General features: G+C 42.5%; 1 protein-coding gene across 2 annotated transcripts in view; it reads left to right on the top strand.

Moving 5' to 3' along the window:
* GFRA1 (GDNF family receptor alpha 1) overlaps positions 1-25,429 on the top strand; it is a 206,764-nt gene that overhangs the window by 120,103 nt on the left and 61,232 nt on the right. For both annotated transcript variants that reach the window (XM_033420965.2, XM_004265806.4), the window contains one exon: positions 19,028-19,364. In XM_033420965.2, coding sequence (XP_033276856.1) covers positions 19,028-19,364 — 337 coding nt within the window. The remainder of the gene's footprint in view (positions 1-19,027; positions 19,365-25,429) is intronic.

Below are 25,429 nucleotides of genomic sequence, written 5' to 3'. Positions count from 1 at the left end.
TCATTCCCAGTTCCCCAGGGATGGATTTACTGTGAAGCTAATGAAACTTAAGATGTTGGTCCCTTCCTTCCACAATCCCTAGCAAAGTGTTTCCATGATTATGTGTTTTAGTAAAAATTTGTAAAATTAGCAAAGAGATTTTAGCTGCAATTGGTGAAATCACCATCTCTTTCCACTCTGACCTTTCTTCCATCATACGTTCCCACTTGTGTCCAGAGGATTGGACTGTTCTCAGATACTCGAGCATCTGGATAAGGGGAGGCTGACATTGGGCATGCATTTAGGTTGGGTTTAGCAGGATGTATTTACATGGCTCCCAGTTACTTCACTGTATATTTAAGTTACCGCTAGACGTCCCGGTGGAGGCACAGCTTCCAGGAACACCCTCCCCGCCCACTGTTCCCGCTCACCAGCAACATGACGCACAGGCACAGGACCGGAGGTCATGGAGTAACATGGATGTGTCCTGTGGTGCCCACACGTGATGTCAGTGGGTGGTAGAGGAGAAACAGTTTGAAAGGTATAGAGCCAGAAACTAGTCTATGGAAAAAATGTCACGTCATTCAACAAGTAAAATTATAAGCAATTTATTCTACTCTTATCAACCCCAACTCAAATTGGAAGTGCTCTCCTATTAGGAATATACTTGATAATGTAGCATGTGCAGTGATAAACACATAGTATTTTCTGTTCAAAACTCTGTGTTTATGTTTCACAGAGTGCCTCCTATTGTATCTGCTGTGACCCCACAAACCTGGGGCCTGCTTAGATATTGGATTCTGTTCCCCTCTTGATTTGGTGTTTCTCATTCTCTTGCATGTTGTTTTTACCATATGTGTGTGTGTACACTTGTTTTCTAGCTATTTCTTTATATAACTGTTATTAATTCAGTACATATACTTCTACAACTTGCCTTATTTTCAGAAGTTGTTTTGAGATTTATCCATTTTGATACATATAGCTCTTGTTTATTCATTTTCATTGCCATTTATAGTATTTCATGGTGTGACTATACCATAATTTATTTGTCCTATCCTCTGTCAGTGGACGCTGGGTTATAATAATGACTAAATGGAAGTAAACAGCATAGAGTGAAAATCTTATTCATCTGAGTGAGAGATTCTTTATAGCTGTGGTCTGCAAACTCTTTTTGCTCAGGTATTCCCTAAAAGAATTTTGAAAAACTGTGTACATCTTCATACATTCTTTAATTGGCATCTAAACTATTTCAACCCAAGTTTATGTAGTTGGAAAGGATTTAATTTGCATACATTGTAATATAGATATTTAAAGATAAAACTGAAGATTGAAAAAGAATTCAGTGAAATGAAAATAGTATAGTGATTTGACTCTCACTGGCATCCATTTAAATAATATACTACTAAGATATTCCTTAATAGATAGTTTATATTACTCCCTTTGCCCTTTGAACTTGAAATTATGTTCTTTTCCATTCTCAGAATTTTATCTTAATGCAATATATTTTTATGCTTGACAGTCTTTTATTGATAATCTCATCAAATTTCTCTCTTACTGATTCAGAGGAGTTCTAAGTGATTTCTGGATATCATGCTCCTGTTTTGTGAGTTTAAGTATCTTTTACTAGTTGTGGCTTATCTTTGTTCTGTGTTTTTGGATGTTTTTTGTTGTACTAGGTTTTTAATTTTAATGCAATTTATTAATATTTCCTTTATGGCTTGGGGGTTTGTGTGTCTTCTTTAAAATTTTCTTTCTTATCTTAAAGTCATAAAGATAATCTCCTACGTTTTCTTCCAAAGGTTATAAAGTTTTGTTTTCATATTTAATTCTTTCATTTGTTTAGAATTTATTTTTGTGTATGGATGTCTTAGAGAAATCTAATTTTATTTTTTTTCCAAGGGAATACCCAGTTGTCATAGGACTGTTTTCAGGTAGTTCATCCTTTGCCAGCTGATGGTTTCTGCCGGATTCCTGTATATATCTAGCTCTATTTTATTCCTTGCGTGTACTTGTTCCTTGAGATTTTGAACAAGCAGGGGCTTTTTTTGCTTAGCTTACATTATTATGTATACCTCACTGGTAACCAGCACTACAGTTATACCCACGCAATTTGTTTAGTTAATATTTCACAAACTTGACCTGAATGTGAGTGGATAGGTTTGTCTTGGCAAAATTTATATGGCTTAGCCTCATAGTAAACACTATAAATCTTAATGTTAAAATATGAATGAATGAATGAATGAATTGATGAATGAGTTGTGTGGTAGAATTATTGAAGGATGCTTGTTATAGCTTAGATTATTACTGGCTTATCTTGTACTGTAGGATGGCAGGAAATTGATCTCATTAATGGATTTAGCTTTCTAGGAAGCCATTTTCTTTTAGCAGAGCAGTATTTCTCAAAATGTGGTCTAGCAGAATCACATGGGAAGTGTATTAAAATGCAGATTCCTGGATCTTACCCCAGATCCACTGAATCAGACACTGTGGGAGTGAGATCTGAGCTCTCCAGGAGATTCTTATGCTCATCAAAATTTAAGAGTCACCGGTTTAATGAAATGTCATTCAGAGCCGCTATTCAGATGTTGTACCCAGCAGAGCAGTGTCATTTAGGCTGCCTCACCTCTTCTAGCAAAGCCATCACACTTGCAGGTCAAAACACATTAGAGGGGAGAGAACATTGGCCTGGGATTGGATCCTGGAGTCCCATATTCCAGGCTTCTTTGGAGGTCATGTGACCTCCTCGTGCATGTTTTTACTTCCTTGTGTATTAATTTCCCCATCTGTGGCTCTTCCTGCTTGTTGGAGAGGTACAATTAAATTGGCCATGTTCGTTGGTAGGGGAGAGAGAGAGAATTAAACCCAGACCAGAAGGCCTGCCAGCAGCTCTCTTGTTCTCTCCCCATAAATCTGAATAGCATTCAGGTAGCAGTTGCAATGTACAGATATTGTGTCATCAGCTCAGAGCAAAGTGACCCTTTCTGAAATTTGGCTTTGGGGTCCCAGCCTGGAAACTGCCGTCACTGCCATTTGTAGGTTGTCGGCCACTCAAACAACTGTTTACACAGACTGCCTGAGGGTTGGTGGACCCGTCATGCTATGCTAAAGACAACTGAAGAATTTTATTCAAACCAGCCTTTTTAGTAGAGTCATTAGGACTTCTAGGTATTAAAAGAATAAATAAAAGAGAACTGACAGTTCCTGTTTGTTTGAGAAGTGCTTTGCCCAGTGTCCTAAAATCCAGCCTCAGGAACTGGTTCCTCACCAGTCTCCAAAGTTCTCCAGCTTTTTCTCTTTGCAGTAATTCAGTTTGAATGAACATACACTCGGAGTATATGAACCGTACAACTGGTTTTAAGCAGAGATAAAGCTGGGATCATCCCCACCTCCAGCCTGAATGGTACAATCATTTATTATGTCATTCTGCTCGGCAGTGGTGGCAATTAAAGCTCCCAAAGTATGAAATGTTTTCATCAAGTCAGGCATTAAAAATATCGGCCTGTCAGAGGGGGCAGCGGACCCGTGCTTTACTGCAGCTATTCTTCAGCTGCACCAGGGCATGAAGTGGTGAAAAGCATTCATTTCATGCAGTGGGAAAATAAGGCCAACTTCCGCTTTAATCTTTATTATGAGGAGGCTAGTCCCTGTTGGAATGTAATGAGTGGCTGCACCCCATTTAGCTTAAAGTAACAGATCTATATAGACTTGTTAATTTGTAGATACATACGGGTTTTCTACCATTGACGTTTCTTGATCCACACAAAGTGGTTATATTAATACTGAAACATTATTAATCAATATTTTGCTGTTTAAAAATACATCAATAGGACTACCCAATTACCTTTAAGTATCTATCAAAGGGCACAAAGCAATCTGACGTATACTAAAAGTCCATTAGAAGTTGCCAGACATATCAATTAAAATTTCTAGTTACAATGAACTTCACAGTGTGCATAAAGAGTTCTGCTTTGGGTGACAAATGGTTACAGGCTAACGGAAAAGCTGAAGCTTGCAAATCTATTTGGGGACATGGGAGCGTCTCGGGGTTTTTTGAAAATAAAGTCTGGGATGACTTTATTTTACTTGAATCCAACATATAAAGGGCTATTGCTCAGGACTGTGAATGGAAAGATACAGGCTTCTCTCCTGTGTGTGTGTGTTGAGGGGAAGGGAGGAATTCTCATAATTTGAAATTAAACGTTACCAAAGTGGTAGTGGTGCAAGAAAAACTTCACTGGAGGTTAAAGACAAAACAAAACACTAAGACGTGTCTAATACAGCCCTTTCTGATCCTGCTGTGTGGCTGGGCATCGTTGAACTTGATCAATCTGGTTGTGGTAGAAGCCCACAATGAATGATCCCCACTGCATGGTCTCTGCCCCTTCAATAGCTATTTGTACTAATGGAAGGCTCTGAATTTGTGCCGAGAGGTAAATAATCTTTTGTTCTGTCATCCAGCAATACCAATAAGCTTTCCTTTCAAACTTCAGTTCTCACTGCCAACAGCCCAGCCACATCTCTCGTCTGAGAAGACTCATTTAACCAAACTATTTACCAGACCGACCCCAGAATCACAGACGGTCCAGGAGCTTAAAGAAAAAGAGAAGGCCAAATGTGAATGCTGTCCCCCCGCCCTCAGTCCCCCACACTTGGGTTCTGTGCATCTGGTTACCTATTTCAAGGAGAGAGACGGAGCATAAGCCCTTATGGTCCAGGAATGGGATTTACAGTAATGTGCTCACCAACCAAAACTCAACAACTAAGACCTGGATGCCCTGAGGAACTTGCTATAATGGTACTGGATGCTACAGCCTCGTACATTTCTAATGACTTTGTCAGAAAGTGGCAGCCTCATCAGATCTAAAGGAGGCGGCATTTAGATATGAGATCCACACTTAAGCATCACGTACCTGCATTGCTTGTTTGGGGATATGCTCTCCCCCCGCCCCTTGGTGCTTGTACCTGGGCCATTATCCAGCACAAGTCATCCACCAGACTAGTGTTAGGTGTAACTGATTGTCATTCAACGCAAGTGAAATCTTCAGTTGAACATTAGTCACTGCTTTAGACATGTTAGCTTCAAGTGGAAGCAGTCAATTATAGACCAGAGGTTTTATGGCTACATTATTACCATCATACGATTAGGTTTTCAGCAGTAGCGTTCTGTGTGATCGATCTGTGCCAGGACATTGATGGATAGCTTTGTTCTTCAAATGTCAAATATGTGAGACTTCTGTACTTTATGTATTTACTGACACACACGTCTCTTGTGGATACCTTTTCCCCTCTGTGATGTTCAGTTTTAGCAGACGATTGTGATCACTTTCCTCAGAAGACTGTGTGGGGTTTGTAGTCACATTTATAATTTCTATTCTCTCTCCAGTGAGAAGCACTCCTGAGTTATTGGTACTTTAAAAAAGTCTTCACCACACTAAGAGGACCTCTCATTGGTGTCCAGAAATAGATGTAGACAGCTGCTTTTCTTTTAACTTCCTAGTATGCAGACACCATACTAGAAATTAATTCCCAATTTCAGGGTATAGGTTAGACTTCCAAAACTTTGATGCTCTGTTATTATGCTATTTGACCTATCTTTCTTAAAGCTACGTTTAATTTTTGCTTTTCTTTTTACAAATGTATTTCTAAGTCAAATCTCTGAATTGCATAAGCCACCACTATAACCCTCAAACATCACTAAATATGTTCCCACTTTTAATATTGAACAGAACTTCTTATGTGAAATCCTTGAAGGGCTCATAGAAGACTCTAGGCGATGGGTCTCCTTTCAGTTAAAACTAATAGCTCTTAAATCTAACATCTGTCCCATGCAATAAATAAAGTAGGAACTGGGAGAAACTTGTTCCCCAACAAACGGCCAGCTTTCTCACTGATTCAAAGCAGTCCCCATTTCTACTCTAGGAACTATAGTTCTACCATATTTTTTGCCTTAGGAACGTTCTCAACTCTCTGGGGCCTTTCATTAGCTAACACCACAGAGAGGAGACCATCCAGTCTTTCCTGGTAAGAGAGGCAGCTCTAGACACATCAAGGGAAATTCTTAGGAGCTGTTCATTATTCATTTTTTAAGCCCAAAGGGTCAAAGGCTAATACCTGTGTTTGACAATATCATGGTACGAAGGCTAAATCACAGAGACATAAGGTCTGGCTTTTTGTGGTTCTTCCTGTGTCTTGAAACAGGATTTTCTGCAACATAGAGCCTCTTGCACGAATGCAGGGGTGTTTGGGGACCCGGGTCTTCTTCCTGTAGGGCAGAAATTCATAGCTGCTTTGTTCCCCTCCATCCCTTCCCCACCCAAGGGCAGCGTGGCTGGCCATTCTGAGACTAGCTTGCTCACTTCTATTGTCCCTGAATGCCCTAGCAAAAGGGTGACTCTGTACCTCTGGCATGTCCAGGGGTGCTGAGAGTAGCATTAGCAGCTGGCCTGCGTCCTGGCACTTGTGCTGAATGTCATTCTGATCTCGCTAGGCATAAAGCTGATGGAATCGTCTTGACCCCCAACACTCATATCCAGCTTCAGCCAATGGTTTAATGTAACCGGTCAAGTGGCCATTTCTCAAAGAAACTAGCTAACGTGCAAGTCCAGATCTCTAACAGAAAAGGCACTCTTTGAAGTTTGAAGAAGTTTTGGGGTAGAACACATACATTTTGCCTAAACTATACCTGTTTTTATTAAGCAAATAGCTAAGTGGAAATATCAGGCTCTAGGAGCTGGCATTGTTCTCATTTAGCCCAGGGTTCTTAATTTATGTGTACTTCAGGGACACACCACGTACATCAGTGACACAACCACTTTGTAGCTGATACGCTCCTGTGAGAAACTGAGGAAAGAAACATTCCAGAAGCAGTCTTAAGAGTGCTGGGTTACCCACTGCCTCAGCCTGCCTCAGCAGCCTTAGAGCATCCGGTGGACAGGAGCCAGGTGGGAGAACGCTTCCAGGGAGGAGATGTGGCTTGGTGCCCACCGAACACCATGCGGAGATAGCTATATTTACTCTGCAAATACTGCCGGAGACAGAGCCGCAGATTAAGTTGCACAGACACAATGGAGGTCCTGGCTAAGGAATTTTAATGTAAAAATTCTGGGGTTTTAAACTTAATCCTTGAGCTAACTGGTGTAGTCCTTCAGATGGGGATCTAACTAGAGTTATACTGGGGCTCAGAAGGGTAAATGTGCGAATGCATTTGGAACCAACGTAAAGCTAGAGATGAGATGAGCAGGGACACTTGCCAACACACCATTAAAATAAAACCCAGAGGTTCACTGAGGTGCACGTCGAGGGGCGCACACACGCCTGTCCTGCCGTCTGCTTCCTCTGCAGCTCACAGGAGGCCACGGCAGGTTGATGGGGGAGGGGCCTTGTCTTAGCCCACCTTAGAAGAGCCTGGGCTGGGACTACCTGGCAAATCTAGTCTGGGCTGAATTATGAAGTTGCACTGGGAACACAGGCGAAGAAAGTCTTCTTCTCAGCAAGATCTTCATGGAGTGAGGCCGGAATGAACCACCCACTAGAAGGCACCTCTTAGGGACTGCACTCCAGAAAATGTGACCAGAAAGCCTAGATTTATCAGGAAGATAAGTGGGTGTGCAGGTAGATAGTAAAAAGAATGACTTAACTGACTGAAGACCAGGGAATTCCAAGTCTTATCATTGGTAGTACATGGGAGCTTTGTAAAAATACAGATTCTCAGAGGGTAGGACAGAAAGAACCCAGGAATCTGTGTTTTTTGGGTTTTTATTTACTTTTTAAAACTTTCTTCTCCAAGGGATTCTGATGCCCCCTGGGTTTGGTCACTGCTGGAAGGAACCAACTTTTCAAACACTTAAAACCTGTTTGCAAGCCATATAGCACAGGGAGATCAGCTCCTTGCTTTGTGACCACCTAGAGGGCTGGGATAGGGAGGGTGGGAGGGAGATGCAAGAGGGAGGAGATATGGGTATATATGTATATGTATAGCTGATTCACTTTGTTATAAAGCAGAAACTAACACACCATTGTAAAGCAATTATACTCCAATAAAGATGTTTAAAAAAAAAACCTGTTTGCAAAAAAAGAGAAATAATATGCGAATCTTCATTAAAACAGGTCACCTAAGAACCTTTAACCAAACAAAATTTTATTAACCCAACTTGATATGAAATACCTTCTTGCATGAAGCAGAAACATCATTTAAAAAATATATACATATATATAAAATCCAGATTCACAAATCTGGCTAATTAAGATGCACATTCCTTCTCCCCCTCATCTTCTGGAACGTGGCTACACTCACTGTAGACATTCTGCCCAGCTGGTGGCTTTCTCTCCCTGAAATCTGCCCCAGCTTCTGGCTACTGTCTTTTGAGAATGCACACCCTGTAAATACAAAGCCCTGCCATTATTATTTATGCAGCTTTTGTTTATCTTCCCAAAAGAAACAATTGAGCTGTAGCAGATGAGTGATGGTTGCAGGGCTGTGGCGAAGGTAAAAGCCACTGCAGGTGGAGTGGCTTAATGGGGTATTAATTGGGAAGCAGGTGAAGGCAAATAGGTAGCACAGCAGGTATGTAAATAGGCTTGTGGGAAGAAAGGCATTGAATTTTATGCTCTTTAACTAAAAATAAAGGCCTGATATTTAGCTTATCTTTACTGAAATCCTGCACTGTGAGGGCCCTGACAACCGTCAACATCATCAATGATTCATTATTATCTCAGCATCAGCCAGGCTACTTAATAGGATCTTCAACCTCTTCATTTTTCATTGTTTCAGCTGATTCTTTGGCTTTAGAATGCATACTTTTTCTTCTCTGTATATATATATCATGGGTCAGAACAATTTTTGTAGACTGTATAGCGGAGGTGACACTGCAGCCTGTATCCTACCTTCTGGTAGCATCCTTGTGCTCTGGCTCATTGGAGAAACACAGCACATGTACAGTATGAGTATGGATAATAAGACTACCAAGAGCACATACATCCAAATGCATATTGTCCTTCAAAGTAGTCACCTTGAGAAACTAAACGCTTATTCCAGAGATATCATTGGCTCAAAACCTTTTTAGGAGAACCACTTCATTGGTTACTTTCAGGGCCAATTTGTAGGTGCCCCATATGAAAAAATCCTTATGTATATTCATCACTTATTTTCTACCCCTAAACACTGCCCAACATCATTGCCTTTTTCATGGCCACACTTAGTGCTAAATGACATTTGACTTTGCAAATCCATCCCTGATACAGAGGTTTGCTGCTGTTCAGAGTATTCCAAAGAACATGCCTTGGGCTTCTAGGGAAGAGTTCCATGAAACGTCTAGAGTGTTGGCAGCCTCTTTGGGATAAGTGTCCAGCTTCTCAGAGCAATGACTTTGCATAGCACACACTTAGAAATTTCTAAATTTAGGTATGCTAGTTTAAAAGTTCAGGCACATTATTTTAAAGCTACCTTTTAATCTTTATGGTAACTTAGAAAACTGTTAAAAACAAACCACTCCATATTTCCCTTCCAGTTGGTGATATGTTGGTGGAAAAGTGACAGGGAACTTAGGTTCTTGGTTACTTGGTTGGCCCACCTTTATTGTTTTCTCTGGGAAGAAGGAGTATCCGTTTTGAAGATGTGTTTAGCACATTACTGTTGAAATGACTAAATATCAGTGAAGCTTGCACAGGCTGAATATTAGTGGATTAGTTTGTACCCCATAAAATGAATGAGGTTTACATTATCATGCAGATCTTTTCCTGTAGTTAAAGTACTCATTTATTTTATTGCTAATGAGATGTTAGTAATTAAATACCTTTAATTAATGAAAATCAGACAAAAGTGAGGGCTGCTCTTTGTGTCTTCATAAAGATAGTTTGTAGATCTATCTCATTGTAACTTTTGTCTGTAGGAGCGCCACAAATCTGAGCTAGTTAGGATCAAGTGTTCTGGTCCAGAGAAAGTCATTAAAAGATTTCGCTTTTGGAAAATTAAAGGAGTAGGCATTTGGGGATGTTATAAAGATGATCTGAGACTGGGAAAAAAATACTCATAAATGAGAGTCAGTCCTACATGTAATGGCACATTTCATGCTTGAAGATGCGACAGCATGGGGTACAATTAATAGTTCTGAAGCAGTGGTTGAGTTCTGGGGTAGGCCCCCGAACACATAATTAGATTATTAAAAATGGCCTGTCTTAGGCTGAATATTACTAAATTGAAATCTAATTATGGCTTTATGATTTTGCTGGAAAATATTTAGCTGTTTTGCTTGAGTCTTCGTAGAAGATCATTTCCTCTTTGCATCAGCATTTGCACTTGTCACAATATATTTTCCAAACAAATCTGACCTCAATTATCTTGAATCAATCTTACATGAGATAAAATATATTTTAATGAGTGTTTTTATGTCTAATATTGTAATTGTGCCTCTCCATACTTGAGGAATTAAAAGATGGCGATAGAAGACTTTGCAAAATATCTTTTTAATGAGAGGCATGCCTATTTTAGAAATAACTAAATTGTGCTATCTTAATACACGGAAAGGCATTATGCTCAATTATGAGCCCGAGTGTGCTGCAAGACAGACTTGGTTCAGTTCTCAGTAACTGGCATTGGAACTGCAATAAAGCAGTTGTTTGCAAAGAGATGAGCTTGGAAATTTCATTCACTCCTGCAGTGTGGATTTAAATGCTAAGTTAAATATTTATGAACCCGGGATTTTTATAATTGATCATTGTATGATTTATACACAGTAATTATAATTAGGTTGAAAGAGATTTTAAAAAGCCAGGCTCTTGGTAGCCAAGGCCATTAAATAACGCTAAGCTCCCAAGACAAAAATTAGGTGGGAACCCAGCCATCGAGTTCCGAGCGCCTGTCCCTTTATCCTGTGTACAATGAGGTACCACACCTCACCAGGCATCTCACCTGGGCACCAGCTTCTGCATCACCTGCTATCATTTTTCATGCCTTTGTTTCAAACCTAGATGAACATAAACAAGTAGGAAACTTCAGAGATCCAATGTATAACAAAAGGAAAAGGTAGAGGAGGTTGGAAAGGTTAATTAAAAATGTAATGATCCCATTTGCTGAGACAGCACTATTAATCATTTTGCAGCAGTAAGCATGTGACTTACCACTTATAGGAGGCATCTCATTTTTTAAGGTATAGATGGTGGGGGGGTGGGGGGGCACAGTGTGTACTTTATGGAAACGGAAGCTCTCATGGGTGAACTTGGGGTGAGTGAGCATGGGGTGAGCCCATGACTTGTGGTGAACACTGAATGCTGTCTTCACCAGACAGAAGAATTTTTTCCAGATTCACAGGTATTCAAAATAATTCAGTCACTGTGAACACCAGAGAAAACTTGGGTACGGCTTGAGGCTTAATGTAGTTGTGGAAGGTATAAAAAAAAACGGTGAGGAGGAAATTCATCATCGTGTAATACAATGTGTCTGAAATGGTGTATGAATGACAAAATGGGCTCCAAAGAGCCAACATGTGCCTTTTAAATGTAATTTTTAGCACCCCGGCTGGAAAAGGCCAAGCTCTTGAAGGATCGATTACAAGGGTCACAACCTGTATGATCAGATTTGCCATCTGATCCACGTGGATAGCAGAAGACCAGACTGTAAATGTGACCTTCCAGAAAAGCTTGCCCTACCTACCCCCTGTGAAGATCTTGGAGCTTTTTATCCATTTTTTATTTGCTGGGATAACACGTTAGAGGGAGCCTATTAGGAGAAGAACAGTAGTTATGTTAACATGGCAATTAATCAAGTCAGAAAGAAAGGGAAAATGGGTTGTGAACTCAATTCTGCAGCCTTAAAAAGAAAGACAGAAAGATACCCGGAAATTGGCAAGCATTTGTAAACAATGGTCTCTCACTGTCTCTTGTGAACTTTCTGCTTAATAAAGCACATCTTCATGTGGGCCATGCAAATTTTAATATAGTTACTGTTCTATTCTACCTCCTAATCTGTAGAAATGGATTTCTAGATCCTTGCATCTGTGTTTCATCCTAAATCATTTTGACTGGTTAGCTGGCCCCGGCATTTGCCAATAACAGTGGCGTTTTCTAAGTGTAAATAGTGAGGGGCTGCCAGCCACAGCGATAGCCTCTTTGATTTGGGACAGTGTGAGGATTGTACTTGGGATAAAGGCAGTTCCTCGCTGCAGAGGAATTTAGAATGTGAAAGCTTCTCCCAGTGCATAACTCATCCTTGACACCTCCACGTCTCCCTGTCATTGGAGGGATGTTTTACATTTGCTCTGCCTGTAGGTCAGGGTTGAGATCGTTGGTCCGTGTATACTCTTTGGAGCAGCAAACAGCTGAGAGGTCAGCGCCATTGAGCGCTGGGTTGTTTTTGTTTTTTACATTCTGTCCCTGATCAAGTTTGATCCTAAATACTTGATTTTATAATCAGAAAAAGCAGTTTACATTGTAATCATCAAATCAAAAACCTTGAGGTGGGCTTCCGTGGTGGCGCCGTGGTTGAGAGTCCGCCTGCCGATGCAGAGGACACGGGTTCGTGCCCCGGTCCGGGAAGATCCCACATGCCGCGGAGCGGCTAGGCCCGTGAGCCATGGCCGCTGAGCCTGCGCGTCCGGAGCCTGTGCTCGGCAACGGGAAAGACCACAACAGTGAGAGGCCCGCGTACCGCAAAAAAAAAAAAAAACATAACAGATGGAGGGAGAGATTACAGGTGGAGGAGGTGGGGGGGGCAGCATTTTAATGCTGAGCTCTAAAATGAGCTGTGGAGAGGATGGCACTCAGAGTTACGGTAAAGCTGTTCAGAAGCCTTCCCACGCAGGCCAGAAGGCTTGCGTGCCCAGACCATAAACCAGGGGCATGCGAGCTCTCCTCCAGGCCGTGTGTGAGTTGATGGGGAGTTGGGTGTGACTCAGTGGCCTAAACTGAATCCTTCTGCCCATTCCTCCCTCTGCCCTCAAGTCACTGACGTAGCAGTTTTGTGCACTGGCGGACGCATTTAATACATACGGGGGATCAATCTTCTTACCAAGTAAAAACTCAACTCTAATTTATCTGTCCTGTGATTTCAGGAGTGTTTATTTTGAACTTCATTAAGCAGGATACCTGAGAGAGAGTTGGAGGTGAATTTGTGAGGACACTAAGAAGGGAGGTGAAATTGGTGCTAAGAGTGGTTTTATATATTCTGTGCATGTGAGACTTTTTTTTTTTTTTTTTTTGCGTTACGCGGGCCTCTCACTGTTGTGGCCTCTCCCGTTGCGGAGCACAGGCTCCGGACGCGCAGGCTCAGCAGCCATGGCTCACGGGCCCAGCCGCTCCGCGGCACGTGGGATCCTCCCGGACCGGGGCACGAACCCGCGTCCCCTGCATCGGCAGGCGGACTCTCAACTACTGCGCCACCAGGGAATCCCCTGATTTTTAAATATTAAACCAACCTTGCATTTTGGGATAAACCTTAATTGGTCGTCGTACATTATCCTTTTAACATATTGCTACATTCTATTTACTAAACTTTTTGAATCTATATTTGTAAGGAATATTAGTCTGTAATTTTCTTCTTTTTTCTTCATCATATTCTGCTATTTGGGTAATGCTGGCCTCGTATATCAAGTTGGGAATGGTTATGACAATGTTGTGTGTGAATGAGAATCGTAAGCAAAAAGGAAGTCACACATTTCCCTGTAATCTGGGAATCAGTTCGTCGTTTCTCGCCTCTCTGAATGTGCCAGGTCGTGCATTCTGGAATTTGTCACAGGCTCTGAAATCATGATAAAGAGATGGTGCTCTGGCAGCGTCATTTATTGATGAAAACAGAATCAGCTCAAAGCGAGGCTGAGGCACACCAGGTGCTAAATGGAGTGAACTCAGAGCAATTGGTTTGGACATTACATCGTTCCCCCCATTCCCACTTCATGCAAAACTTTTTCTTTGATATGTTGCTTTTCTTTTTTGATAATACCGAGAGGAAAACAATTATTTAGTATTTTATGTAGTTTTAACAACTTTGAAAAGGAAGTAAACATTATTTAACAAAGCAGGCGTACACTAGGTCAATTTTTTTTCTTTCAGTTTTCTTGAGGTATAATTGACATACAGCACTGTATAAGTTTAAGGCATACAGCATAATGACTTGACTTATATATATTTTGAAATGATTACCACGATAAGTTTACATCCATCACCTTATATAGATACAGAAAAAGAAGAAAAAAATGTCTTCTTCCTTGTGATGAGAACTTTTAGGGTTTACTCTCTCAGCAATTTTCAAATATATCATACAGCAGTGTTAACTATAGTTATATGTTGTACATTACATCCCCAGTACTTAATTATCTTATAACTGGAAGTTTGTACGTTTTAACTACCTTCATCCAATTCCCCCACCCTCTCCCCTTGCCTCTGATAACCACAAATATGAGGCTTCTTTTCCTATGAGTTTGTTTTTTATTTTTGTTTTTTGGGGTTTCACATATAAGTAAGATCATACAGTATTTGTGTTTCTCTGTCTGACTTACTTTACTTAGCATAATGCCCTCCGAGTCCATCCATGTTGTTGCAAACGCCAGTATTTCCTTCCTTTTATGGCTGAATAGTGTTCCATTGAAAAATATATACCACATTTTCTTTGTTTATTCCTTGGTGAATACTTGGCTATTGTAAATAATGCTTTAATGAACATGGGAGTGCAGATATTTCTTTGATAAAGTGATTTTGTTTCCTTTGGGAACAAAAACCCAGGAGCGGAATTGCTGGATCATATGGTAGCTCTGTTTCTAATTTTTTGAGGAACCTCCATACTGTTTTCTATAGTGACTGTACCAATTTACAATCCCAGCAGCTGTGCACAAGGATTCCCTTTTCTCCACCATCTCACCAGCATTTATTATCTCTTTTGATGACAATTGTTCTAACAGGCCTGAAGTGATACCTCATTGTGGTTTGATTTGCATTTCCCTACCAATCAGCATCTTTTCATGTACCTGTTGGCCTTTCATATACCTTCTTTGGTAAAATGTCTCTTCAGGTCCTTTGCCCATTTTTTTACTTAGGTTATTATCATTACTGTTACTTTTACTATTGAGTTGTATGAGTTCTTTATATATTTTGGAAATTAACCCCTTATCAGAACATGATTTGCAAATATTTTCTCCTATTCCATACGTCACCTTTTCCTTCTGTTGATGGTTTGCTTTGCTGTGCAGAAGCTCTCTAGTTTGACGTCATTCTACTTGTTTATTTTTTGTTGTTATTGCTTGTGTCATATCCAAAAAGTCATTGCCAAGACCCATGTCAAGGAGCTTTGTTCCAGGCCAATTTTTTAAAACTTATGTATTATATGGAGAACTTTCAGAGAGAAATAAATTTTCTGGACCTCGTGTGTTAAGTTTATTCTTATTATAATTTTATTTGAAGTTTATAAACATAAAACTATCAGCTCTTCTTTGCTTTTATACAATTATAAAGGCAACACACACCAATTAGATAGGAGCAAAACTTTTAAAACAATGAAATACAAATTAATAACAGATTTAATATGAGGAATGGTATTGTTTTGCTGAAACTAAATTGGTGCTTACAGTCAGGACGTAGGTCTCTGTTTCAGCCTGAGTTCTTTTGAGTTTGACAGGCCTACATTACTGTGTGCCATGGGATGACTTAATTTTTCTGTCATTTTTCTCCATTTGAACTTACATGAGCTGTTTGTTCATATATCCCTGGCCACATCATTTAAGTATTAAGTCAACCTGTGTGCCTCTATTTTCTTTTTAGCCAGAGATCATAAAATACCACTGAACGCCAATGCAAGTTATTGGAAATTGTGTTCGGATGTCCAACCTTAAGGGCCTAATCCAGATGATCCAGAATCTGGTCATATTAATTTATTTTAGATTATCATCCCCAAATGCATAATTTAGAAATCTCCTAGCTAGCTGTAGACCTTCAGGAATATCAATCACTGTTGCCAGGGGGTCCAACAGCACATCATTAGAAAGTCTCAAAAGAGAAAAAGGCTAGAAGTGTCACCAAAGCCTGGTGGAGGCCCTGGCGATCTGTCAGGACACATGGTGAATATTTCACTCCTTGAGTCCTGAAGTGCCTGAGGGTGAAAACAGAGGAGAGAAGCCACTTTGGGAAAGTCATGTTGGAGAAAATGCACCAGGGGTGCTTGTTAAACCAGCAGGAGGTACGTGCAGCTTCTGGCTTCCTGCACTGCTCACCTAAGAAGGGCTGAATGTCTTGTTTATTGCCTTCCCCATGAAATTGTTGAATTCAGATGTCATAGGCAGAAACACACACCTGGGGCATCATAAAATACTGCTTATGGTACCAGGGTATATCTTTGTGATTCCAGCATGTTGGGTTTTCTTAAAGCAAGACACACCATCACTAGACCAGGGAGAGTTTTTCATTTCCTGAAATGTTGAACTTGTGTCTGTTCTTCTTTTCTTGTACAAAATTTTATTTTATTTTAGTAGAACGTTTAACGTGAGATCTACATTCTTAACAGGTTTCTTTTTTAATTTTATTGAAGTATAGTTGATTTACAATGTTGTGTCTATTTCCTCTGTATGGAAAAGTGACTCAGCCTTACATGTATGTACATTCTTTTCCATATTCTTCTCCACCATGGTTTGTCACAGGATACTGAATATAGTTCCCTGTGCTGTACAGTAGGACCTTGTTGTTTATCCATCCTATATGATAATAGTTTTCATCTGCTGATCCCGAACTCCCATATCTTCTCTCCCCTACCCCCGCTCCCCTTTGGCAACCACAAATCTGTTCTCTATATCTGTGATTCTGATTTTGTTTTGTAGATATGTTGATTTGTATTATATTTTAGATTCCACATATAAGTGATATCATGTGGTATTTGTCTTTCTCTTTCTGACTTAGTTCACTTAGTATGATAATCTCTAGGTCCCAGTGGGCAGAAGACCTAAATAGGCATTTTTCCAAAGAAGACATACAGATGGCCAAGAGGCACATAAAAAGATGCTCAACATGGCTAAGTATTAGAGAAATGCAAATCAGAACTATACAATGAGGTACCACCTCATACCAGACAGAATGGCCATCATTAAAAAGTCTATGAATAACAAATGCTGGAGAGGGTGTGGAGAAAAGGGAAGCCTCTTACACCATTGGTGGGAATGTAAATTGGTGCAGCCACTGTGGAAAACAGTATGGAGGTTCTTCAAAAAACTAAAAATAGACCTGCCATATGGTCCAGCGATCCCACTCCTGGGCATATACCCAGACAGAACTATAATTTGAAAAGATGAATGCGCCCCTATGTTCATAGCAACACTGTTTACAATAGCCAAGACGTGGAAACAACCTAAATGTCCATTGACAGATTAATGGATAAAGAAGATGTGGTTTATATATACAATGGAATATTACTCAGCCATCCAAAAGAGTGAAATAATGCCACTTAACAGATTTTTAAGTGCACAATACAGTATTGTTAAGTGTAGGTGTGATGTTGTAAGGCCTATCTCTAGAACTTATTCATCTTGCATCACTGAAACGTTATACCTCTTGAATAACAGCTCCCCATTTCCCCCTCACCTCAGCCTCTGGCAACTACCATTCAACTCTCTGCTTCTGTGAGTTTGGGAGTTTTAGATACCTCATATACGTGGAACCACTCAGTATTTGTCCTCCTGGGACTGGCTTATCTCACTTAGCATAATGTCCTCAAGGCTCATCCATGTTGTTCCCCATGGCAGGTTTCCTTCTTTTATTTAAGGCTGAATATCCCATGTGCCTTTTAGATACCAAATGCACTGCCCTGTCTTTTGGTCCCACCCAACCCAGCTAGACTCTGTCTCCTCTCTTGCTAATTCTCAAATGCTTTCATGGTCCCCACCAACTGGGTGCAAAGAGAATGAAAGGGGGTTTCAGAACCCATGAAGGGGCTGAGGCCTGAGCAGGGACTTGCTGGGGATTGAATCCCACGATTGTGTGGTGCTTGTCTGCTGCCTTCTTGCTGTCTCTGGAGGGTCCCTGCTACACCTAATCATCAATTTTCCATGGACCATCTCATAACTTGGCTCTAGGAGGTTTTTCCATCACTTCGCCTTGCTTGGTGAAGACCTATATTATGGGAAATGAGCTTAATTTCCCTTGTCCATTCATCTTTTAACTCTTCCCATTAGCCTTGGCGCTGCCAGCCCACCCCAGTGAGCCCTGCCTCTTCCGTGCTTTCTCTCCAGGCCTCTCCGTGGGCAGCCTGGCAGTGGACAGCACTGGTTTCTCTGACAGCATGAGCACAGAGGGCTTGGACAGAAGGCAACATATGTTTTGTGAGATTCCTAAGGCGTGTGGTTTGTAAGCCCATTGAAATTCTATCCAAAATACTAACTGAATTTTTCTAATCTGCAACCTCAGTACTCATAGATCCCAAATTTTCTATGCAGTAAGTTAAATGGTAACTGAGGTTTGCAAATTTTTATGTAATTTATTCTGGTTCTCTTCCAGTGGCCTGTGAGCTAGAACTACAGCTTCAATGTAGTTGCTTCTTCCTGTTTAGAGAGCTAGCATGATATTCTGTCTTCTGGGCTCAAATAACCGTGCAATTACTCTGTAATCACGCAGTAATTAACATGTACTATGCGCATTTATTACATGATTATATTCCTGGAGGATTGCATGACAATTATACTTACATTCAGCGTATCATTTTATATATTATGTAATAAACAAGTATATAATTTGTTGCTTTTTTCTTTTATCCTAATTTCAATTTACCAACCAGGAGCTGGAAACTTGTTCTTCTGTTGCCTTGTTTATATGTAGTCAGGCAGGTGCCTGAGCTCCTTTGGCCTTACTCAACACCTCCTAATCATACATCTGAGACAACGCTAGGAGCTTGTGTGCTGCCGTGGGCTCCCAGCCTCTGTGCCCCTGATACTTCCTCATTGTCATGAACTCATTAAGTTATTAGCTTCAAGACACAGAGTTGATCAGAGCTGCCAGCACTGCCAGGTGAATGGCCATATCTCAAGGAAAGCAGAGCAGCCCCAGCACACAGCCCTGTGATCATGCCCGCCTTTCTCTCCTTTTGCAGTGGAGCACATCCCGAAAGGGAACAACTGCCTGGACGCCGCCAAGGCCTGCAACCTAGACGACACCTGTAAGAAGTACAGGTCCGCGTACATCACGCCGTGCACCACCAGCATGTCCAACGATGTCTGCAACCGGCGCAAATGCCACAAGGCCCTCCGGCAGTTCTTCGACAAGGTCCCGGCCAAGCATAGCTACGGGATGCTCTTCTGCTCCTGCCGGGACATCGCCTGCACCGAGAGGAGACGGCAGACCATCGTGCCGGTGTGCTCCTACGAGGAGAGGGAGAAGCCCAACTGCCTGAATTTGCAGGACTCCTGCAAGACGAATTACATCTGCAGGTAAGCGCGTGCCAGCAGCCTGGTGATGAAGGAGGTGGTGGAGAGAACCTTTATGCTGCTTCAGTGGCCAGGCTTCTATTTTCTGAATTTCTGCAGGGGGGTGGGGGAGGGGAGTCATTGGGATGGATGGGCCAAAACCTGACCTCTGCCTCCAGCACGAGGTTCTTCAGCAGCTGATCAGCCTTTTGTGCTGAGGAAGGTTCCCGTCTTTAACCTGAGGGAAGCTTTGAGAGGTGCTGGAATGAGGTCAATAGGACTTCGTAAGCGCAGAGGGTCACCTGAGCCCAGGTGAGCTTGAAGGCATGTGCCCCCTCTGTTAGACCTGAGAGCTGCCAGGGGTCAAAAGCGTTAAGTACTTGGGGTAGCAGGTGCTGGAAATACGGGGGCTCTTGTCATCAAGGTCAGAAAACTGGAAGAGAGCAGCGAGAGGGAGGGATGGAGCCGTGTCCAGCCCCTAAGAGGAGAACTTCCAGAATGCCTGGGTCTGCTCTGGGCCATTTAGTCAACGATGTGGCTGAGAATAGATGCCTTCCGTGCTTCCGGATCTCAGCCCCTATCGAAACCTGGCAGTGTTGTTGAAAAGAGTCACTTCCTTTTCCTTTTTGGCCATTTATTAATTTATTTTAATGTTTGAAGGACTCCATGAATATATTCTATGTGTGTGTTTTTTTTTTTTTAAAGCAAAAAAGCAATATAGAATTAGTAGAGGGAAAGGGAAGTTTCCTCTTGCTCCCAGCCATCACTGTCAACAATTTGATGTGAGTCCTTCCAGAACTTTGGGTTGAATTCATTGCTGATCAGAAAGCAAGTAGATTTTGATAAGCAGAGACTTGACTCTTTGCCGCCTGAGGCAATGCTGGTGCTAGATTCAGAGCACAGGATAGAGATGCAGACGGGGCATCATCGGACAACACCTGTACTTTGCCCCCAGGATAGAGCCAGGAATCTTCAAATGCCGCCGCTGACAAAATCCTGTGCACTTGATAAATGTTCACAGGTGGACAAGTAGATGAGGGTGTGACTTTGTGTTTGTTTTCTTGTAAGTTTCCCGTTTCTAGAGCAGAGGGCAGGGAAAAAACTGATAGTTTGAGGATTCTGGTAAGCTGAGTTTTGTCAGTTTTAGCTCTAATAGTGACCAAAGAAAAATAAAAGTCCTTGTTATCTGTAGAACTCCCTCATGCTGAAGACTTTCGGGGAGTAATATCCCTCCATTTTTTCCAAGTTGGAAGCTATCTGAGGAAGAACTCAGATGGCCAAGCTTGTCTTGGGAGGAGTCAGGTGCTCAGGCAATGCAACTTCTCCAAAGACTCTTCCTCACCTTCACACCCTTCTTCCATTGAGACCCTCTTAACTGAGCTTATTACTCATGATTACCCCCTCCCTGTCAGATGTGGTAAATGTAATTTAAACTGCTAGGTAGGCTAGCGGTGTTTTCTTTCATCAGGTTTTATTAGTCTTGTCTTTAATTTTATGCCTTTTATTGCATCTCATCTCAATCCATCTCGGCAAAGCCCTTGGAGTTACTACTACGTGGAACAGCAGCTGGGGCTTCGGCAGGGTTTCATGTTAAAGCTGCTCTGACCCAGACCCATTTGGAGGAATGGAAGTACCCGCAATGGGATGACTAAAGGCCTAATTTGAATATCCCCAAAGCGAAGGGATAGCAAGAGGGAAAATCGCTTCCTAAAAAGCATATTCTTTGAAAGCTCACATTTCAAATGCTCCATTGCCATCTCAACATCAGGGACTATCAAAGAGCTGCTGAAGCTCATTGAAACCTCCCTGCGCTTAATGATTTCCAACTCGAAGCACACAGGTTTCCTTCCCCAGGGTCCAGCGGTGCCTCTGTGCAAAACCTCTCTCCTGCGTTTTGCCTTCAAACAGAGGAGATGCAACTTTAGCTTTTCCTTTTGACTTTGTTTTCTTTTCTCCTTTTCCCTTTTAGGGAAGCTGACAGGTTTCTTTCCTCTTAGAGTGGTTGGGGACAGGCGAGAGCTTGACTGTTTAGGCCTCCAAGCTTGCCTGCAGAAAAGCAAACGCGGAGGTGTTATTAGAAGGGTGTGATGAGATTAAGAGCCTCCAGTTCTTCCCCTGAAGCACAGTGTCTCCCATACTCATTGTCCTCCCGTTGCTTTCCTTAGTGCCTGGAAGGATGTCAGGTTGGGGTTTGGTCCTAAAGGAAGCATATTCCTTTATTCCCGATGAAAGTGGTTATATATACAAAATTTAAAGTTGTGCCTCTCCTCCTTTCCCTCAAATTCTGACCTCCAAGCTAAGCTCAGCCCTTGGGCTCTGACTCAGGGTGCTACAAATATGTTCATAGCTCTTTAATTTTTCTCATTAATCACTCAGGCGCCTCTGCTGCTCTTCATTACCCAAAGGGCTAGCATCTTTCTCTTGAGCATGCCCCCTCCTGTTTTCATCTAAGAATTATACAGTTATTTTCCAAAACCTGTTCTGCTTCCAATGCCAGGAAATGAGGGAGCCTGAGGCTACTGGCCAGCCGGCCTGACCTGTGGGTTTAGCTGCTGCCACACGGTGTCGCTGTTGTGGACAGCCCAGAGGTTGCTTTGTGGTTTGGTGACTGTGCCCTTCTTGTTCATTCTGCACCTGCAGCAGAGGTGCTGCATCTTGGGTGCAGAGTAACAACTCTTAGTTCATACTCAGCATGCAGCCACTATTTCCCAAAGCGTGACATATTGCCCTGGGGGCTGGGTCCTAAGGGGTTCCCACCAGAGCCAGCCCTCCAACTTGAGCACACAATATCTCAGACTCTCCCTTTCCTGGCAATGTAGCCTAGATGGATTTGAGTGTTGTATTTGCATTTTCTCTCTTTTCTTATTTTATTGTGGTAAGAACACAACGTGAAATCTACTCTTTTAACAGGTTTCTAAGTGCACGATATGGTATTATCTATAGGCACAATATTGTACAGTAGATCTCTAGAACTTATTCATCTTGTATAACTGAAGTTTTATTCCCACTCATCAGAAACTACCTTACCAGGGGATAAGGAGCGGGGGGAAGAATAAATTGGGAGGTTGGGACTGACATATGCATACTACTATATATAAAATAGATAATTAATAAGAACCTGCCGTATAGCACAGGGAACTCTACTCAGTATTCTGTAATGGCCTATGTGAGAAAAGAATCTAAAAAAGAATGGATATATGTACCTGTATAACTGATTCATTTGCTGTACACCTGAAACTAACACAATATTATAAATCAACTCTACTCCAATAAAAATGAAAAAAAAAAAAGAAACTACCTGCTTACCCCTCCCCCTAGTTCCTGGCAGCTACAATTCTGTTCTTTGCTTCCACGAGTTTGATGATTTTAGATACCTCATGTAAAGTGGAATCATGCAGTATTTGTCCTTCTGTGACTGTTTTATTTCACTTAACATAATGTCCTTCAGGTCAATCCATGTTGTTCCACATTGCCTTTTTAAGGCTTCAACAGTGCTTGGTCAAGGGTACCTCATAGCTTTTGGAAAGATTCTGATAATGCTGAACTTCAGAAGGGAAGGGATCAGGGCCTCTGCCCTCTGTCTCCAAGGCTTTTTGCCTAGCCCCTCCCCCACCAAGATATACTTGCTCTTCCCGGTGCCCAGGCTCTGTATCCTCATTGTTTCCAAGAGCGGTAGCTTTTACCAAGTGACCAAGTACATATGGTTCTACCTTTCCCCAGGGACTAAGGATCCTATAATTGTATCCTGGAGACCTGTTTTTTTTGTTGTTGGTGGTGGTGGTGGGTTTTTTGGTTTTCTTTTTTGTTTGTTTGTTTTTTTGGGGTTTTTTTGTTTGTTTTTAGCACAGCCAAGAAGATCTCCCTTGGTATAGCTCCAGAAGAACAGCATATGTAATTTTCAAAATTCTGCCCTAGCCAGCACCGCATTTTCCACACTGAGGCTGACCCTGTTATACTTAGAGGAAATATGTTGTTAATTTGTTAACTGGGACAACTGAGGAAACATGTCACAAGACCATGCAGCAGATTTCTTCTCCAGTAACTTACTTGGTCTGGCAGTGTTAGTGCACCTTTGAAAGGTGAGGAATGTATTTCCTTTGCTTGGAATCAGTCCTGCTTTGCACAGTAAACTGTGGCTCTTAGAAATCAGGGACATCCTCTGCTGTTTGGGCTACATTCCTGCGTTGAAAACTGGATTCTACACCACTGTATCCGGGCCTGTCTTGACATGTGGCAAAGTGCAGGAGAAAATGGCTCAGAGGATAATTAATGCCTAAAACTAGAAGGGTAGATTAATTTGGCACTCAATTTTATTTTACGCTGATTCATTCACAAATGGAAATCAGCAGTTAGACAATGCAAACTTCTGAACCATGGAAAGAAAGGTTCGGGAATATGAGAAAATACAAGTAGAACATTTTCTAGTTCATTTGAGCAGTTTTCATTTCAAATGATTACATGGGTGTCTTTAGCGATGCAGAGTGCCGAATCATTTGGTTTTTTTCTTTTTTTTTTGTGGTACGTGGGCCTCTCACTGTTGTGGCCTCTCCCGTTGCAGAGCACAGGCTCCAGACGCGCAGGCTCAGTGGCCATGGCTCATGGGCCCAGCCGCTCCACGGCATGTGGGATCTTCCCGGACCGGGGCACGAACCCGCGTCCCCTGCATCGGCAGGCGAACTCTCAACCACTGCGCCACCAGGGAAGCCCAGAATAGCTTGTTTTTTAATGCGCCCCACCTGCGCGAGCTGCCTGCCCCCCCCCCTCCGGCCCCCCCATCTCTTGGCTGGAGGCCCCCTGGACTCCTGGTGATGTAGGGGGCTCCTGTGTGTGTACGGTGATTCATTAAGCAAAAAGCACGGACGTCCTCCAGCACCTGCTGGATGCGGGGAGGAACACGCCTCCTGGTGGATCTTCCAAACCTCCACCCCCAGCCTGTGCATCCACGCAGCGCCGGCTAAGCAGGGTCTGAGCTCACTGCATCCCTGGCTAACAGGGGTAACCTGAGCTGTGAATCAGGCGGGAAACCGCTGCAATTTGCTCTATCTTGTTGCCTTCTATCTCTTTCCTTATCTCTCCTTTGGCAGGGACGGGTGTGAAGCCATTTGTCTGTTCCTGCTGGAGCCTGTTGCTAAAAAACGCCTGTCCAGATTTACTCAGCGTTCTCACTCTCCCCAGCCAGCCCCTCCCGGTGCCTGCCCAAGCTCAGGGGCTCCACTTGCTTCCCCTCACCCCTTCCCTCACCTGCCCACGTCCTCACCAGAGTCACATTGGCCACTCTTGGCCCTGAGACAGAGAGATTCAGACACTCCTTTACATTTGTACATTCTGCCAGTTATTAGAACCACATAGACAGATGGAATTTTGACCGCAGAACTGTCTTTTGCTGCCTTTGAGTATGAAAGTGGAGGGAAAAGGAATGGAACTGTATCCGCCCAGAAAGCCCAAAGAGAGCCCCATATTTCTTTGGGGGAGGAGGTGTCATAGTGGAGGGTCTCAGGACCCATATTCAGACTGGGCCTCAGCAGGTGAGAAGTAGGGAACATCAAGCAGAAAGAAGGCACTCGGGTTTGGGAGGACATAGTGAAGGGAGCGGGAGGCGGTCTAGGGTCTGTCCTGGAGGCGGAGGGAGAAAAATTAGTGTGATACAAAGGCAAGAGGTTGAGGGCCTCCGGTGCCATGTTGAAGTGTTGGATTTTATCCTACAAGGGGCAGGGGAAGTGAGATATGATCAGCTGGACCTCAGAGAGTGCCCAGGTGGCAGTGTGGGGCAAGGATTGGGGTGGGGAGAGGCCAGGAGGCCAGATAGGATGTGCTTGCAGTGGACCAGATGAGGGGTGACCAGGAGGATAGAGTTAGCACATAGGAAATCTATCCATTCATCCATCCACCCACCCAGCCAGCCAGCCAGCCAGCCAACCAGCTGGTCTGCAGTTACTGTGCCAGGAGTAAAGACCTGGCTCCTCACTGGCCGTGCGGAAAAGAAGGCAGGTGCACATACAGTCAGTACAGCCTGGTGTGGAGTCTGTGGTCAGGAAGGTGCAAAGTGCTGCGGGAGGACAGAGATAAGAACAACCAACTTGGCCTTGGCC

This window comes from Orcinus orca, chromosome 14, assembly GCF_937001465.1.
Source record: "Orcinus orca chromosome 14, mOrcOrc1.1, whole genome shotgun sequence".
Classification (NCBI taxonomy): Eukaryota; Metazoa; Chordata; class Mammalia; order Artiodactyla; family Delphinidae; genus Orcinus; species Orcinus orca.
Note: the sequence above shows the minus strand (reverse complement) of the source record. Positions and strands in the feature narration are given on the sequence as shown.